This window comes from Apteryx mantelli, chromosome 6 (genome assembly GCF_036417845.1).
Source record: "Apteryx mantelli isolate bAptMan1 chromosome 6, bAptMan1.hap1, whole genome shotgun sequence".
In the NCBI taxonomy this organism is placed as follows: domain Eukaryota; kingdom Metazoa; phylum Chordata; class Aves; order Apterygiformes; family Apterygidae; genus Apteryx; species Apteryx mantelli.
In genome coordinates this window covers 12010593-12027455 of record NC_089983.1, presented here as the reverse complement: position 1 = coordinate 12027455, position 16863 = coordinate 12010593, and the positions used below count along the sequence as shown (strand labels likewise).

The 16863-nt window shown below is 43.7% G+C and overlaps 1 protein-coding gene across 3 annotated transcripts in view; it reads left to right on the top strand.

Annotated features, from left to right (window-relative positions):
- The window catches only part of PIKFYVE (phosphoinositide kinase, FYVE-type zinc finger containing), a 69615-nt gene extending 61214 nt beyond the window's left edge, over positions 1 to 8401 (top strand). For all 3 annotated transcript variants that reach the window (XM_067298746.1, XM_067298744.1, XM_067298745.1), the window contains 3 exons: positions 1159 to 1420; positions 3508 to 3582; positions 4555 to 8401. In XM_067298746.1, coding sequence (XP_067154847.1) covers positions 1159 to 1420; positions 3508 to 3582; positions 4555 to 4670 — 453 coding nt within the window. In that variant the 3' untranslated portion in view covers positions 4671 to 8401. The remainder of the gene's footprint in view (positions 1 to 1158; positions 1421 to 3507; positions 3583 to 4554) is intronic.
- Positions 8402 to 16863: the final 8462 nt, after the last annotated feature.

Genomic DNA, 16863 nt, shown 5'->3' with positions numbered 1-16863 from the left:
TAACTTGATGACTATATTGGCTTGTTCAGAAAGCTGTAGTCATTAGAAGTCTTATGTTTTTTTTCCCTGCATCTCTGGTGCTTGAGACACTGACTGCATTGCCAGTCTAATTAGGAAAATGTGAATTCTTTTTGCAAAGCTTTTAGAAAAACTAACTAGGATACAGACTAATTTGTTTAGGAGAGGCCTCACCTACAGAGGTGGTGAGCCAGTGCAGGGGTTGAGGGAGGGCAGACTAATGATGTTTTGAACCTACTGTCCTCTCCCTGTACCACTTAATGCACGGAACAAGGCTTTAAATTCAGTCTTGTTCTTGATAGAGGAAGAGTGATCTTTGTGAGGCAGTAGAATGGAGACATTGAAATGATTGGGGAAAACTGCTTTCAAATATAGAGTTGATGCTGAAAGGGATTTAAAACCATTGACATATCTGAAACTACGTAGAATCACTACTTTCCACCATCCCTCTCAATGCCTGACCTCAAAAGGTGAATGTTTCTGAGAAGAAGTAAATTGAGGGATTCTAACTAGATGTAGAAAACCTTTTTAATCACAAGGGTGGTCAGACACTGGAAACGGAGACCCAGAGAGGTTCTGGACTCTCCATTCCTAGAATTATTCAAAACTTGACTGGACAAGGCCTTAGCAACCTACTTTTACTGGACTTGCTTCAGGCAGGACGTTGGGCTGCAGACCTCCAAAAGTCCTTTTAGCCTACCTGATTCTGTGGTCTGTCTCCTGCCTTGTCGACCCATGTTAGTGTGCGTTGTTTGAGGCCCATCTCCCTTTTCAGTGGCTTTGTTATCAGCCTTTGAGTCCCTAGAACCTGTCTGGGAAACTGAATTTGCCCATATCATTTAAAAAGACGGACTCGCTTTTTTCCTTTGATTATGCTGAATATTTAAAAAAAAAAAAAAAAATCTTGCCTAAAGCTTGTGAATTGAGATTGCAGAGCTTTCACATAGGTTTACGCACAATTTACCACTCAGGAAACTTAATTCTATGTAGTACGAAAATATTTTTTTTAGTAGTCTTCCTGCTGCCAAGAAGGAAAGAGTTGCCATGCCATGCTGCCTTCTCAAACGCTGCAGCTGGGCATGTTGAAACCTCAAACCTCACAGAATGATGGAACAAAGTACTGCTGTTCTCCACTTGCAGGTTTTTGACCTGAAGGGCTCCCTCCGGAATAGAAATGTTAAAACAGACACAGGGAAGGAAAGCTGTGATGTTGTCCTGCTGGATGAGAACCTTCTGAAGATGGTCCGGGACAATCCTCTGTACATCCGTTCCCATTGCAAGGCTGTGCTGAGAGCTTCCATACACAGTGATTCCCAGTTCCTCTCCAGCCACCTCATCATAGACTATTCCCTGCTGGTGGGTCGTGATGATACCAACAATGAGCTGGTGGTTGGGATCATTGGTAGGTTGCCTTTTGCGTTTTCTCACTTTCGGCTAGCGAGGCTGCTTTCTTTTGCAGGTGTTTGTATTACTTTTAAAAACTGTACCACCACCACAGAGATGTAGGTCAGGTGGGTTTGTCTTCTCCCTGATGGAATGCTGCTGCCACCTCCCATCAGTGTTCAGAGTAGAGGTAGGAAATCTTCTCCCAAGCTCTCGTATGGGCTTGTGTTAGCATTTGCATGAATAAGAATATATGCAGGAGGCCTCTCAGGCAGAGAAAAAAGAATTGAGTTGATGTTTGACCTGCACTTTGACTCCAGTTGAAGTAGGGAGGCATTATTTTTATGCCACTATGTGTGTAGTCTTTAAGGTTAAATGGCTATGTAAGTATCATTGAACTTAAATTGTAACTTGTGTGGAGGTGTCTGAGGAGGAAAAATATCAAGGAGAGAAGTTGGCATGGAAGAGGGATGTTAAGCATTGCAGGATCACTTGTGATCATGTACTCTGATCTGAATAACATGAGTAGCAACCTGGTAATTCCCTTACCAAATCCCCTGACATGTGACTTGAAGATAGAGCCTTACCTTTAGATACACAAACTAGTCTTGTGCACAAGACTCAAGATGGAGCCATTTTGCAGGATGTGGAAATGACTCTGAAATGAGTTACTCCTGAAACCTAGCCCAGAAACGTTTCCAGCCAAGAGGTCTGGATTACTCTGTCTTACTGTTAAAGCTTGAAAGTCATTCTAATAACACTCCTAGTTGAGAACTGGAGTCCCAGCTACAAAGAACTATAGGTTATTATTACTTTCTTGTTTTCTAAAAGTTTTGAATATTTGGGTAAATGGGATGAGACTCCGCTTCCTGTGTGCATGTGGATTTTGCTGTCCAAAGGGAAGTTTTAACCCAATTTGAAAAATATAAACTATATGACACTTAAATGTAACTGTTCCCTCACTGTGGCGAGAACAGCTGTTCGTGGTCTGAAGGAACCTGTTTAACACTATCTTCAGAAATGGAGAACATGCCTGTTGCATCAGGCTGTCACAACATTCTCTAAATGCTGCCCTGAGAACTTGCAAAGTACTGTCGTGGAATAACCAGAATACAATTTAGGTTCAGGTCAGAGCAAAAGCGGTTTATTACTATAGCTATAGGGGAAAACGCAAAGTAGTAGAGTGACAGCCTCTGCTGATATGAATTCTGCCCTAAAGAGGCTGTTACAGAGTTAATATACCTTTGGACTATACGATTTGTCCTTCACAGGACTACAGGGGTGTGGATAAACAGAAAAAGGGAGTGAATCGCTTCAGAAGAGGAGGCTCCAACAAAATGGATAGCACTATTTATTTATTTATTTATTTTTACGGACAATACATTCCTTCAATAGCTGGGAACACAGACTTCAGCAAGGTCATTGCAGATGTTTTTTTGCTAGATAGGCCTGCAAAGACTTGTGAGGGGTTAACTATTTTACTTCCACAGGCTTTACTTCCACAATACTCAGGCTGACTTTTGGGAGGGACAGGGATGGAAAACCGTTAGCATGGAATGAGTTTGAACCTGGGGTCATAATCTCTAGCTATTTCAAATGCTAATCATGCTGAGGATACAAGTAAGTTAGACCTGTGAGGGGCTGTGAAGACTCTACTCTTATTCCAAGGCCCTGTTCTGTTGGGCTCTGGGACTTGGGGCATCCAGGGACAGTAGTTAGTGCACAAACTGATGGTGTCAGTACCCTAAAGCACTCTGAGGGGGCATTCTCAGCTAAGCGACTCCTGTAATCAAGCCCTTAAAACTCTAATATGGTTAAAGAAAAACCCAGGGAATACCTGGGAAATCTGTTTTTTTTTTTTTTTTAGAGGCAGGAAGAGTTGGTTATGATCTTGATGGGCTTTTGAACTACTGTTTTCACCCTGTCCAAACATAGTTCTCCAGAAAGTGAGGCAGCTGGTGGAGATAAGTGCTGAAGTCCTGGCTATAGAAGCCTACTGCTTTGACATCCCTGTTGAAGGGGAAATAGATCAATTTTAGAACAATACTATTTGGGTTATAATACATATGACATGTTTGTGTGTGGATTTTTTTTTTCTTGTGACAGACTATATTCGCACCTTTACCTGGGACAAAAAGCTTGAAATGGTAGTGAAGTCGACTGGCATCTTAGGAGGACAAGGTAAGTTCAGAACAAAAACAAGACTTTGGGTCATGTTTACTCTTCACTTGGAAGCTTCCAGTACCTGTACTAGCAAAGCCACAAGTTCCCCACCATGCAGAGTTTCAACACTAGCTGAACTTGTGCAGAGTAGAAGAAATAACAAGTTTCAGAGAAATCCATGCATCGGTCTGCCTTCTTCATGAGTGACTCTTTAAATATTATTAATCCCGGGAATGGGGCATAATCAACCACTTACCAGACTGCTCTTTCCTGTTTCTTAGTTATCCAATATTCAGAAAATCTTAGCCAGCCATACAAAGGTACTAGCAAGAGCAGATTCAAGCCCTTGCTGTCTGGTTTCAAAAGATGTCTTCTCAGTCCAGAAAATTGGATATACTCCTGGGTTGTTAGTGTGGAGAAATCCTTATCCAATGATTGACTAATAGTCCTGATTCTGGGGAGCTGAGGAGCTCCTTTTGTGGGAGTGAGGGGGAGGGGTTCCTGTTGTGCAGTATTGGCCACATGTTAGTAGGAGGGGAAGGGAATCTCACTGCTGAGCTACATGGAAAAGATGAGAAGAGCATGTCTATAGAGTGGAACTGTTGCTGGGAGGGATTTGTATTTTTATTGGAAAAAGTCAAAGACATGTAAACAGGAGGGGGGTGAGATGAAGAAAACTAATCAGGGCTGCTGTAAGAAACCTAGGCGGTTCCTGCAACCTCAGATATCTCAATTCTGTGTTAAGGATTCGGGCCTTGACTTCACTTGTCCTGTAGGGGGGGGTGGGGGGGGGTTGTTTGTTTGTTTTTTGTTTTGTTTTTTTAAAGGGGGCTGATAATACACCTTGGTTCCAAGACCCTTCCTTGTACAGTATGTCTCCATCATTCTGCTGTCTAGTGTTGTAATTTCATGTGAAGCCTGTTTGTACTGCCATATTAGTACAATGGACTCTTCAGCCCATTCTAACTGCTTTTGACTCTTATGTATTAGGTAAGATGCCAACTGTGGTCTCTCCAGAACTGTACCGGACCAGGTTCTGTGAAGCTATGGACAAGTATTTCCTGATGGTACCAGACCACTGGACAGGGCTGGGCCTGAATTGCTAAGCTAAAGCCCATATTGGGAAAGCACAAGAAGAGAATGATATCATAGGCTGCTCCCTTCCTGCCGTCTGCCCAGCAGTAAGCAAAAGGATTGCAATTCCATGTCTGCACTGACCATGTGTGTCTGAAGTGTAAGATCTGCTTGTTGCACTTTAATCCTCTCTTGGAGACTGACAAGTGAGCCAGCCTCTTTAAGGATCTAAGTTATAAGGTACCACTGAAGAGCATTGATAAGAGACATTCCCCCTGTCGGTAGGGAAGGTGATGCTATCTCCACACAAGAGCACTGAAACAGATGCTATCCTGTTCATGATGGTGTAATTTTGCGTCGAAGTACATGATCTCTGTAAGTCTTACACTCCCTATGTGGTGTTGAATGAGTAACTTATGCTTCTGTAGTGGATGTGTGGTACTGCAAATGTGAAATAAACACCTTCTGGGTGGGTGAGTGAGAGAAGAATGAAGTAAACTCCAAACTTCTGCTTTCATTGCAGTGGTCTTTAGTTGACCTGTTTACGATCCATGAATAACTTGTCCTGCTTATGCTCTATGGTTTCAACTTTTTCTAGCTTCTATGAACAGTACTTGAGGGTGGGGGTATGTGCATGTGTGGATTCCTTTTGTTGTTTGTTTTTTTTAAGGCAGCTCCATAACTGTAATGCCATAACCCTCTAAATGACTACATCTTTTAAGTGCATCTTACTGCAGTGCAACTCTGTCCTCGTCAGTCATAATTCCACTTAGCTGAGTCCCATAAAAATAGGTTGACAGTCATCTGTACACTGCAAAACCCCAAATGTATCCCTTGGATCCTAAAAAAGTTTGATCTAAATGTTGCCCAAATTCCTGGAAGTGGGTAATTAAAAATCTACCTATCTGTTTAAGCAGGATTTGGGTATGTATAGTTATGAAGCTGGTTAACCCTTTCCTTAACAGAAGACAGTAAATTGCAAAACATAATGAAGGATACTGACTCAGAGTGACAACTTTCTCCTTACTGATACTAACATCCCTGGCAGATCATTGCAAATCCATTTCAGTTCCCCAGGACTTTCAAACAATGCCTTTACCTCATACTCAGATCTTGCCAGGAGAGAACTTTTTTTCTTTTTTCTTGAATTCATGACGTGCTGATGAGAATGAGCATCCAGATCTCATCGCACTGTCTGTGCAGTCCTGATGGAAAACCATCTCTTCAGCAGTATTAGATTTTTGCACCACTGAGATGAATGTTCTTTTCATTTTCTGTAAAAAGAAAAACCTGAGCTAACAGGTATCTTGTGTGATGGGTAAGATGTGCAGAGATCTGTGAATCTCTACAATATGACAATAAGCATGTCTTTCCATTTTTATTATTTTTTACCTGTTTTTGTAGGTGACGAGTTTACTTTTTAGCTTCAATATAATATAGGCCAGTAAATAAGAGTTTTTGTACGCGAGTCTGAGAGGCAAAAACACTGTCCTTGGATTTCTAATCTTTGATGTAGGCAGGACTTCAAATGAGCATGGAGTCTGGGACAGCAGAGCCCTTTATGGCCATTTGCTCATTCTGGCCAGTTGTCTGGTAATGCCAACTTCATTGTAACTAGGGATTGAAATGTGCATTTTGTTCACACCTCCTCCTGTGTTCAGTATTTTCTTCTGCAGCAGATGGTGGTGGCCCTGTTCAGGTGTGCCAGCTGGGCAGCACTGAGAAAGGAAAATACCGGCAGTGAGAACTGAACTGTTGGGCTTTGAAAACAACCAGTGCAACTCGGGTCTGAGCTGCCAGGAGGCAACACTCATTTGTGTTCTCTAGTGAAAGAAGTTGTTATTTGGTTTGTCTGTTTGTGTGTGCCCCCCCGCAAAACCCCACTAGAGGATGAGAAAAGATGCTGACCTTGACGCATCAGAAACAAAAGTATTCACCCTCTTCCCAATGTGATCTCTGTTTCTGGGGGTGCCATGTGGAAGGCTGCAGTGATGCCCTGTGTTGTGGAGAGAGGACACAGTACTGTTTGGTCCCTCTGGCCCAGAGCCCTTCCAGTCAAGCCAGCTCATCAGGTGCAACCAGCTGCCTCTGAAGCACATCTTGCCTCCTGTGTTGAAATGTATTCCCAGAATGGCTAGCTGTGTGCAGGGCTTTTCTGGCCTTGTGTAATGAGGAACCAGCCTGTCCATCAACTCAAAACTACTCTTACTTCTGTGGCTTCTGCCTTCTGTCTTGGTCCATCGATGTGGAATAAAGCCTGCCATGCAGCCTGAATCTGTTCCAGTCTCAGTTCAAGCTTACATGTGTTCCTCCTCCTTCCCCTCCTAAAGTTTATAGCGTAAAACCTTGACTTGCCTGAACAGCTAAGGTAACCCAACAGCAGCTGGTTGTGTTATTTTCCCCCTCGATCAGTATGTGGAATGAGTGATGGAGCACGAATCTGGGCAGTGTCAAGGTATCTGCACTAGGCTGCTGTGGAGTGGGATGCGCTAGCCCTAGCCTGTCAACAGTAGCCCTTGCTTCGGTGGCGTGTGGCTGCACTTATACTGCTTGTCTTCCAGAGTCCCAGACAGCTGGCTCTGGAGCAACACGATCATCTGACTGTAGCTCATGTTCCCCTGTACTGGGCATGACAGCATGAGGCTCTAGGCACTATGTGAAATGAAGGAACCATCCACCCTGGCCAGCTGTTTTGTATCCAGTGAATGCAGAGCCCAGAGGTGTGAACTACGACCTTCTTGGGCTGAAGTCATAGCAGTTAGAGGGATTTTCAGGGGTGATCTTGGGCTAGAACCAGCAGCTAACTTTGGTCAGGATGTGGCTGATGGGCCAGGCCTGGCCAGACTGGAGCGCATAGCAAACTGTACTAGTCATGGGTAACACAGCAACTGCAGCGTCAATGGGAGCTGGGACATCTTTGGATGCCTTGTAACAAGGCTATGAGCATTTCTAGTTCAAATCCCAGCAGTTGAACAGATCTTCCCAAATGTTCCATTCTTCAAGTAAGAACCATCCTGGCATTTCACTTGCTGCAAAGCTGACTTTCTGCAAAGGAAAGCAATACTTATGCAAAAGAGATGTTTGAGAGAAGTCCTTGTGGGGCTGTGTTAGGCCTGCATCCCTGCAGCATGCCTAGGTATGTCTTAAGGGAGCAGTCTGGGTATTACCTGAGCTCTTTGATTAGCGTGTAAAAAAAAAAAACCCTTTTTTTTTTTTTTTGGGGGGGGGGAACAAATTTTTAGCATGTGTGTGTGTAAGCAAATCCTGATTGCAATCACAAAGATCTTCCCTGCCCACCCCCCCCCCCCCCGAGCTACATTGGCTCTTTCTTTTGTATCAAGTTGAGGCCTTGTGACAAATGTCTAAATCTTGTCCCAGTCAGAAGTGATGACTTTGAGTCATGGTGTAGACAGCAGAATGCCTTGCAGTGGCTCAGGGCTGTGTTCTGGCCCCCTAAAAGCACGCATGAGGGACTCTTGCTGGTTAAGTAGTGCTGCGGGGCTCTGGTGGAGTTACCTGTGGAATGGACTGTCCTCTGTGAGAACGAGCAAAACCAAATCAATCGCTCATGAACAGGAGGCCAGACTAACTGTTATTCAAAGCACTTAATGTACCATAATGTATGTATTTCTAATCTACCTTCGTTCAGCTGTATTTTATAAAATTGATGTACTGAACTATTTGAGAGTAACTGCCTTGACTACTTGGAGAATCAAAATGTAATGTATATAGATGGAAATACAAATAAAGAAACTAAAATATACTTGGGTCCATTCCATGTGGTGGAGCAGTTATGTCTCTTATAGCATCCCATTCTCCTGAATCGGAGGCTAAGTCCTCTGCTTGCTCTGCAGCAATTGCTCTGCTGAAGGTTGGCAGCTCTGCCTGCAGTGCAAGCAGTCCTGTTGTGTCTCTATACTGCACAGCTTGGCTCTTCTAACGGAGCTGGACCTCTGGACAGCTCTCCAGGTCAGGGGTTTCTGAGTGTGCAAATAACCTGTCATGCGCTTCTCCCACCCTCTCCCCAGCTGCTTTTCAGCCCACAGAGCTGTGTGAGACAGGGAGCCGGTTCTGTCCAGCAGATGATGGTGGTGTTGTGCCCAGTGCTTCCAAGAGGCAGATCACACGTTCCTCCAGAAAAGTTCTCCAGGTATTTTCATAGTTATCCATTAAGTGGATTAGATGAAGAAAAAATTCAAGGAGGAGTAAAAGTTAAAGGCATATTTTGACTGCTTCATATTAACCTGGTATATAGTAACCTCCTCTTATAAAGCTAAAAATGCGTTCCTATATATGGGAAGGGGAATTGTTGGTTTCTAGACTATATAAAGTGCAAAATCTAAAACTTAAGGATCTTATCTGTATTATGTATCATCCCCACTTCTGCCAGGTGAGTTTGTTCTCTTATGTGCTGCTACATGAAACTGCATCAGAAGCTGACCCAGCACAGGGATGTGGGCAAGACCTGGCCTAGGAGAAAGGTGGGATACCCTGGCACAAGGCAGCACTACTCTTGAATTGAGTATGGTGCTGTTGGGTTGTTTGCAATGCCTCACAAGGGAGGATAGAGTTCTGATATGAAAGGAGATCAGTCCAGCTGCTTCGCAATCATATGACTGAATGGTGTCAATCTGGCATGATCACGACAATCATGAATGCAGGGTTGTTGGAACAGCATTCTTCGAATCCTTACAAATGGGACTGCCAGTACCCAGTAATGACCAAGAGTTTGTGCTCTGAGCAAAATTCTTTTTGGTCAGTACTGAAGTCATCAATAGTAGAAGGTAAAACAGCAGTAGGGTACTTTTTCCATTGATTGTAGCTGATGGTTTGGGATGTTGGCCTGCTTCCCCATCACCATCCTGATTTAGACAATGCTACTATTTAAAAGAGGAGAGGGGAGGGGGGAGGAGCTCAGAATGAGCTCAGATGTGTGTTTTGTTAGTGTCTTGTTCCCCAGCCCCTGCTGCCCCTTATGGCGTGAAAGTTGCACACCAAGTGATGTGTGTGAGAGCGGGAAGCAATGCTTGGTTTGAATGATGAAAAACAAACCAGTGCTGGGATCTCCCCTGTTATGAGTTATCATCGTCCTACACACCAAGCTTTGCAGAGTTTCAAGCAAAATTATTTGTTTACACACCATGAAGCCAGTGTGCTTAAGTGTTTACAGAGGCTCAAGGTTGTCATCCTACAAAACTGCACTTATTTACACAGCTTATACTGGTTATGGAGGCTGTTTTTCAACATAATTCCTGGCGGCTTGCAATAGTACATGAAAGCACCGTTGTCAGCAGCCAGCCAACTCCATTCCTTTACTCCACACTTTCCTCCTTAGTTGAGACCATCCCCTGCTAGCCTGTGTCATTTGTGGAGCTGGTTTTACTGCACATCCTTTCCGGTGGTTATTGGCAGTTTCTCTATTAAAGGCCTTGCTTGTAGATCTCTGTAGTTAAACCTGTGTGTCAGAGTTCACTGACGCTTAGATCTCAGGTTTTTATCTTTCTGAGCTCCCGAACTAGTCCATCAAGTCCCTTGAAGTACAGTGCAGTTGAAGCTTTGGAAAACAAGACTCTAGTCATTATGAATGTATTGTTAAGGGCAGGGATGCCTGCGAACACATCAGTATTCAGGTAGTGGCTTCCTTCCATCTGTGGGAGAGAATTTGCTGTTACTCTAATACAGCTGAAGTCATGCTTTGTAAAAAGCTACAGAGCTCATTTGTGCACTTTTTTGTGCAGTAGGCATGTATTTCACCTGCAGACTTCTAGCCAAATCATGATTCATTGCTACAAGGTGGTGGGTGTCCACAAATGAGCAAGTCATATATCCTGGTAATTATGGTTTTGCTGTGCAGCAGAGCTTACCTCAGCCAAGCAGGAACTTAAGCCCAATGAACATGAAGTTGTGTGTCAAGATCTTGGAAAAGAAGTTTATTCTTGCTTGTTTAGACAGTTAAAATAAACTTAAGAGAAAAATACAAGAGAACTAAGAATCTGGCTGAGGTTCTCTTTAGGCTACGTACACAGGAAAACTTGTACTGACTAGAGCAATGGTAGAGAGTGCTAGGTGCCTGACTTCTGGTTTTGCCATTCATTCCTTGATATTTATTAAATGCTTTAAGGGCTGTAATCTGGAAGTCCCTGCCTGAGAGTGAGAGTGCTCCAGGCAGCAGGGCAAGAAGTAAACCCTAGTATGGGACCTAGGCGCACATTTTGCTAGTTACCACTGGCCATGGATTATGGTGTTAGTGGAGGCTGTGACGAGGGGTTTTTGATGGAAGTTACTATGTCCATGTACCTCAGCATAAAGCTGAGCAGCTTTCCTTAAAGTGGTGTGAGAAAGGGTGAGCCCTTGGAGCTGGTGCCGCTGAGGTGGAGGTCAGTGTCGTGCTGGATGCCACCAGCAAGTGCCTGGCTAAGGGGTGGCACAGGCACCTGGAGGCTGCTCCAACAACCTCTAGTGGGTTTTTGAGCCCACCTGTGCAAAGTCAGTCACCATGTTTCCCTGCCTTTTAGAGGGTGAGGTGGGAGAGTGAATATGGAAGGGGCACCCTGGGCCATCAGTTTCTTCTCTCTGAGCCTGTGCTGGTGTGTGCCCTCCAGTCTTCTCCTGGAGACTGTTCAGAAGAGTAAGATAACCCTGGGGCTCTGCAGACTCTAGGAACTCAGCCAGCCACCTAAATTAACAATGGTAGAGAAGCATGCAAGGGAAGAAAATTATCAACCTTAGCAAGTTGCCTTTTAACTCTTCCAAATTGTTTACAACTATCTATATCTATAACAGGTAAACAAGTTCTGGAAGCAAGAGAGATGTGCAGGCCAATCATTGAGTCGCAATTTAACACCTAATTATACTGATTAGCCTTTCTAATTATTGTCTTCTCTATTTATTGGTACAACTCCCAAAGAAAGCTAATAGCTTAAAGCAGACAGATTACAATCCTGGGAAGAAATTCACTTTAAAATGGTGATCTTAAAGAATGTAAAAAGGTAATCTCTTACCTTTTGTCCAGGAGTGTTGCACTAATAGTTTAAGAAGTGTTTAGGGTCAGAAGGTACTAATGTGGTCAACTGCGCTGTGCTGTGTAATGCAGCCTGGATTAATTGTACCCAGTAATTACTGCATTGGGTAGAGATTTCCTTTTAGTTCAGCAAACACGTCAAGTCTGCCCAAAGCACAGAACTTGCTCCTCATACTCCCATGGCACATCCCTACCACATGCTACTGCTTGGCCAGGGAATGGGGTAATGAAGCAGGAGGGGACTACTGTGTTACAACAGGGATGCCCCACAGATGGGAGTCCTTACAGAGGACACTTTTGCATGCAACCTGTTCCCAGACTCCTCTTATAGTTGCATGGCCCCAAAGGCTTGGGGCATAGCAGCAGTGTGTCTCAGGGCATGGGGTCCTGCACAATGGTAAAAAAGGGAAAAAGTCTATTTCAGTGAAGTTCAGGCCTGTCCTTCTGACAGAGGCTGAGTGGTATCAATGTAGTATGGTACGTTAAGAGTTGTGTGGTTTTGAATGCACTGCCAATAACCGTGCTTGAGTGACCTGGCTTTCAGTAGGAATTAGCCTTTTGTCACAAGACGCTTTATTTCATCTCCTTCAGACCTTAGTTTTCCTAAATTTTTCAATCTTTATCACCAGTAGCTTTCTTAGCCAACATCCCTACCAAAAGCTACTAAATAAGAGGGGAGAGTTTATTTTCAACATGATTTCCTTATTTGTGTTCCAAGCATACTAGACAGTGGCAGAATCGTGGAGGAGGAATAGTATGTGCAGTTTGGGTGTTTAGCTCATGTGCTACTAGCCTGGAGGAGTGAGAGTCTTCTCTCTCACTCAGAAGGGAGTTTCCAGTAGAGATGTGAGAAAGAGCTTGCGTTATACCTCTGATCCAGCTGCAGGCAAGTGAATGCACAACCCCTTAGTCATTAGCAAGCAAGTGGTAACAGCCATCAGGGCTCTCCTGCACCGTTGGCAAGATTTACAGGGAAGCTGGCCATGTCCGCCCAAGGGCTGAGGGAGTGAAGTGTCATGGGTAGATCCTTCAGCCTGGGACGAGGGAGCAGTGTGCTGCTGTGATTGGTTTGTGTCCGAGAACTTGTTTGCACTGTGGCTGTTGCTTCTTTTCTCACATGCTTTTCCATGTGTGTGAAAGGGGCAGCCATGTCGCAGGTATGTGGGGTACATGTGCAAACGTACAGGCTGACTAGAAAGTGAATCTGAATGGCAGCTGAAAAGTAGAGGTTTAATAGTTGCTGGCTGATGTTTACTTGTCATGTCTAAGAAAACCTATTATTTAATAATTCCTGGAAGTGCGTCTGTGATACCCCCAGGGGCCTTTGGAAAAGGATAAAAGGCAGCGAGGCTGTTCTGTTAATCACCTTAGGCCTATAGCCTTATACAGGATGCCTGGAGGTCTAACCTGGAAGTGTGCCTGCCATTCTGCTCACTTTACAGGGCTCCTGAAGTGGGTGGGTGTCTGCTCTTGCTTGAAACTCTCCTCACAAGTATGAGGAAGTCAGAGGCTAGGGAGGGAAGGTCAGGTTGCCTGCGGAGTGGAGCTGCAATTCCCAATCCCCTTGGGGCAAGGGAGAATTGGGGCCTCAGGAAAGGTCAGTTGTGCCCCAGCACTTGGCTGGAGCAGCCGGCTGTGATTGTGTAGCCAGGGCTGGAGCGAACTCTCCATGATGTGCCATCCTGCTACATGGGCTGTGGTAGATAGAAGTGGAGTCACAGTTTACTTGACATTTCACAGAAAACAAGGCTGAGCCATAAGGATGTATGACAGTTGTAGGGAATTATGAGTACAATTTCTGGCCTTTCCCAGACCTGTTTGCTTTCATTAGGACTGCCTGTAAGTAAATAGATGTGGTAAAGGTCACTTCAGGAGTCAAGTATTCTCCATGCTATATAATTTACCACACCTTCAGTTGAATCCTGTTAGACCTCTGTGTTTCTCTCCTAGTGTGGGAGTAGAGATGGTCTAAATGTGAAGCTTTTACAAAGATGTTTTAAAATTATTTCATATAATTCAGATTTCATGAAGGAAAGTGCAAATGTTGAACACTTCTCAGAAAAAAGCTTCAGGGTTTGCCTTTACATTTTGTTTCCCATGTAAAATAAAAATAAAGATGCTTCCATCTACCAGGGAGAGAATGAACTGGAAGAATAAGATCAAATCAGAACTAAACTAAAGGCAGTCAGACAGATTGACCCTGAAAAGTCTCAGAAATTTAACAAAATACATTGCTATAATTCTGTCCTTCATTCACATGCTTGACTTGGCAATAAAGTCAGTTTATGTTGCTACTAAGCTATGTATAAGATAGATTGTTATTGCATATTCTTGGGCAAGATATGTAAAATTGAATTTTATTGCTAGGGAACATACGTGTGATTACAACTCTTTAGCAGGCAGGAGTGCGTACGTGTAGATTCCCAGCTTTGCAGCAGAGAGCAGACTGTTTTTCTCTGTACCGTGAGATTTTCAGTCTAACAAGTAAAAGGAGCTCAAAGCTTTCTGATTTCCAGATGGAGTTGGGAATAGTCTCTTCAAACACTAGATTTGATGCCAGCCTCTTACTATTTTTCTTGCCTTTTTCCCTCCATCATGCTAAACTCTGCCAAGCTGTATGCAAACCTTTTCGGGACCTTTTGCTGTTTGTAAAGATTCAGTGAGGCTTTGTTAAGGAGAAGACGTGTGATTCTGTTGGCTTCTGTTCGGGTTGGTTTGTAACCTTGTTTGAGCTTCTGGAGTAACCAGAGATCTTACAGGTTTCCTTCTGTTGACTGGGTGCCTGCTTTCAAGGTAGAATAAAGTCAACATCTGAAAGGCAGCATTTAGCTCATGTCTGGCTTAGTGTCTGAAAGGGCTTAGGTGGGCTTGGAACAGCTTCAGAGAGGTAACCTATTCAGACCTCTTCCAGATTATAGCAGAAAATACGTAACAAAAAATCTGAAATTCCAGTTTGAAGCACTGTACAAATTGTATGTGCGAGTATTTCTTAAATGTGGTTTCTGATGGGAGAAAGATCTGCTCTGCTTTAAAAAATGTGACATGTTTGTTTTGAATTGAAGCTTGGGTGTTACACCAACCCAAAGTTCAAAGGGTATGTCTGACTCTAGTTAACTTAACTAACTATTTAGAAATCCATCTCTAAATTGAAATTAGTTTTCCTTAGGCAGATAGAGTGCACTTCTGGAGGGGAATGTTGTTTTTGCTTTCACTCTGCTGCCCCCAGAAGTTTGTCAGTATAGAAGCTTTGGCAGAGAAAACAGCCAGATATGTGAGAAATGAGATGCAAATCTTCTCTAGGTGTAGACCTGGAAAAGGGGTGCACTTTGTATTTGAAGAGATGCCCCTTATTTAATACCTAATGCTCCCCAACCTCTCTTGTGTGAGAAGCCAGCAAGGGGTATTGATCAGATTGACAAGTTTGTTTTTTGAATGGGAAGCTCATGGTGATATTGAATGTGTGGCTCTGCAGAATGAAACAGGCTTCACAACAGGGTGTCTTATCCTGCAGCCCATGTTTCAAATACAGCTGATGGGAATTTTTCAAGTGAGTAGGAAGTCTTAATAGCAAGCACAAGTTCCATACCAGTAGAAGAAACCTTGGGGAAAAGCTTGAAATTTTGCTGGGATGTTTCATTTTCCCTGATAGAGAAATAAATATATTATTGTGGGGTTAGTCTGACCTGTGTGACTTTTTTTTTTTTTTTTTTTTTAATAATTTTCAGAGAACTCGAGCAAAGGAGCTAAGTATGTACAGGGACACTTGAGCAGTACAGTGCTCCATGCAGAAATGAATGCATGAGTAATGTGTCCTTTAAATAAAAGCGAACAGAAGGAAAATTAAAACTCATGTTTTTGCGGTGTATGAAGAGGCTAAGACCCAGCCATACAATTTCAGAGTGCTAGCTGAGGCTCTGGTAAGAAACCAAATTGGGCGTGGGATCTGGGACAGGACACTGAGGGATGCTGGTAGTTGAGATTAGATGCTCACTGACTGCACACTTTTCCCTGGCAGAGGTGGCTGGAGTGAGGGAAGGTGGCTGTTGCAGGAGCAAATAAGTTTTCTGTGATTTACAAGGGATTTTCTGAGGAAAACACTAGTACCAGATGCTTCTTCATTTGGAAGTGTTGGACTTGATTCGTCAAGCACTGGCTGTTCAGAGATCAGTTGGAGCCAAGGACTCTGGATGTTGTACATCCTTTGTACTGTGCAAAGATCAAAGCTGAATTTCTGTTTCTGGGCTTTTTCTGCAGTAGTATAATTTGATCCGATATTTGGTTTGCTGTGTTCTTTGACTGCTGCTGACTTCTGTTTGATAGATACACTCTGTTATTGATACAGATGCCACAGTGGGGCTCCTGAGGAACTCAAGGAAAATCATGTCCTTTCCCCTGCAGTGTGGCCCTAAACCCCCTTGTTCTTTGGAGAACGCCATTTCCACTGCCACGATTGTATGGTATGTTTCAGAAACACTTAGAAATATCACTCCTGATTTTAACAGCCAGCACTTCTGATCTTTCAGTCTGAACTGCTGGTGGATTTGTCTTGGCTTTCCTTCCTTTGGATTCTTTGAAATACCAGTATCATGTTCTGTCTGCTATCAAAGCAGCTGAGGACAGTTTCATTCAACTATTCTACGTAGCAGCATGCCCACTGTAACAGTGGTGGTGTGCGGTAAGAAAACATTCATTCGTTAGGACCTTGCCTTTTACTGAAAACTTACCATGTCAGCACCATTCTTTGTGGTTTTATGAGGATCACCAGCAGTTTCTGGGTAACACAGTCCTGACACTTTGCTAATTTGCCTTCCAATTAGAGAGTTCAGACTGTGTGGAAGCTTCATCTGCATACTTATTCAAATGCACTTTCTGCTTAAAAGCTGTATGTGAGTACAGGCAAAGCATTTTGGGGCTGCTGTCTTCTACATAATGAAGCCACCGATGAGTGGGGGGGAGGAAGGAAAAAAAAGAAAAAACAAAAGCCTCAAGCAAGGATGAGCAGAAGGAATGGCCTTGTTTCCAGAGCTATGGGTAGATCAAGGCCTGAAGTCGCTCATGGGTTTGTCAGAAATGCTGCGGGTTTCCTGCAAGGGCAGCTTGGTTCCCAGTGCTATTGTTGTAGGATGGATATCGCAATGCAGTGGCCAGCAGAGATGGCTCATGTTAGTGGAAGCATGTCCTCTACGCCTGCAAGTTAGCCTTTC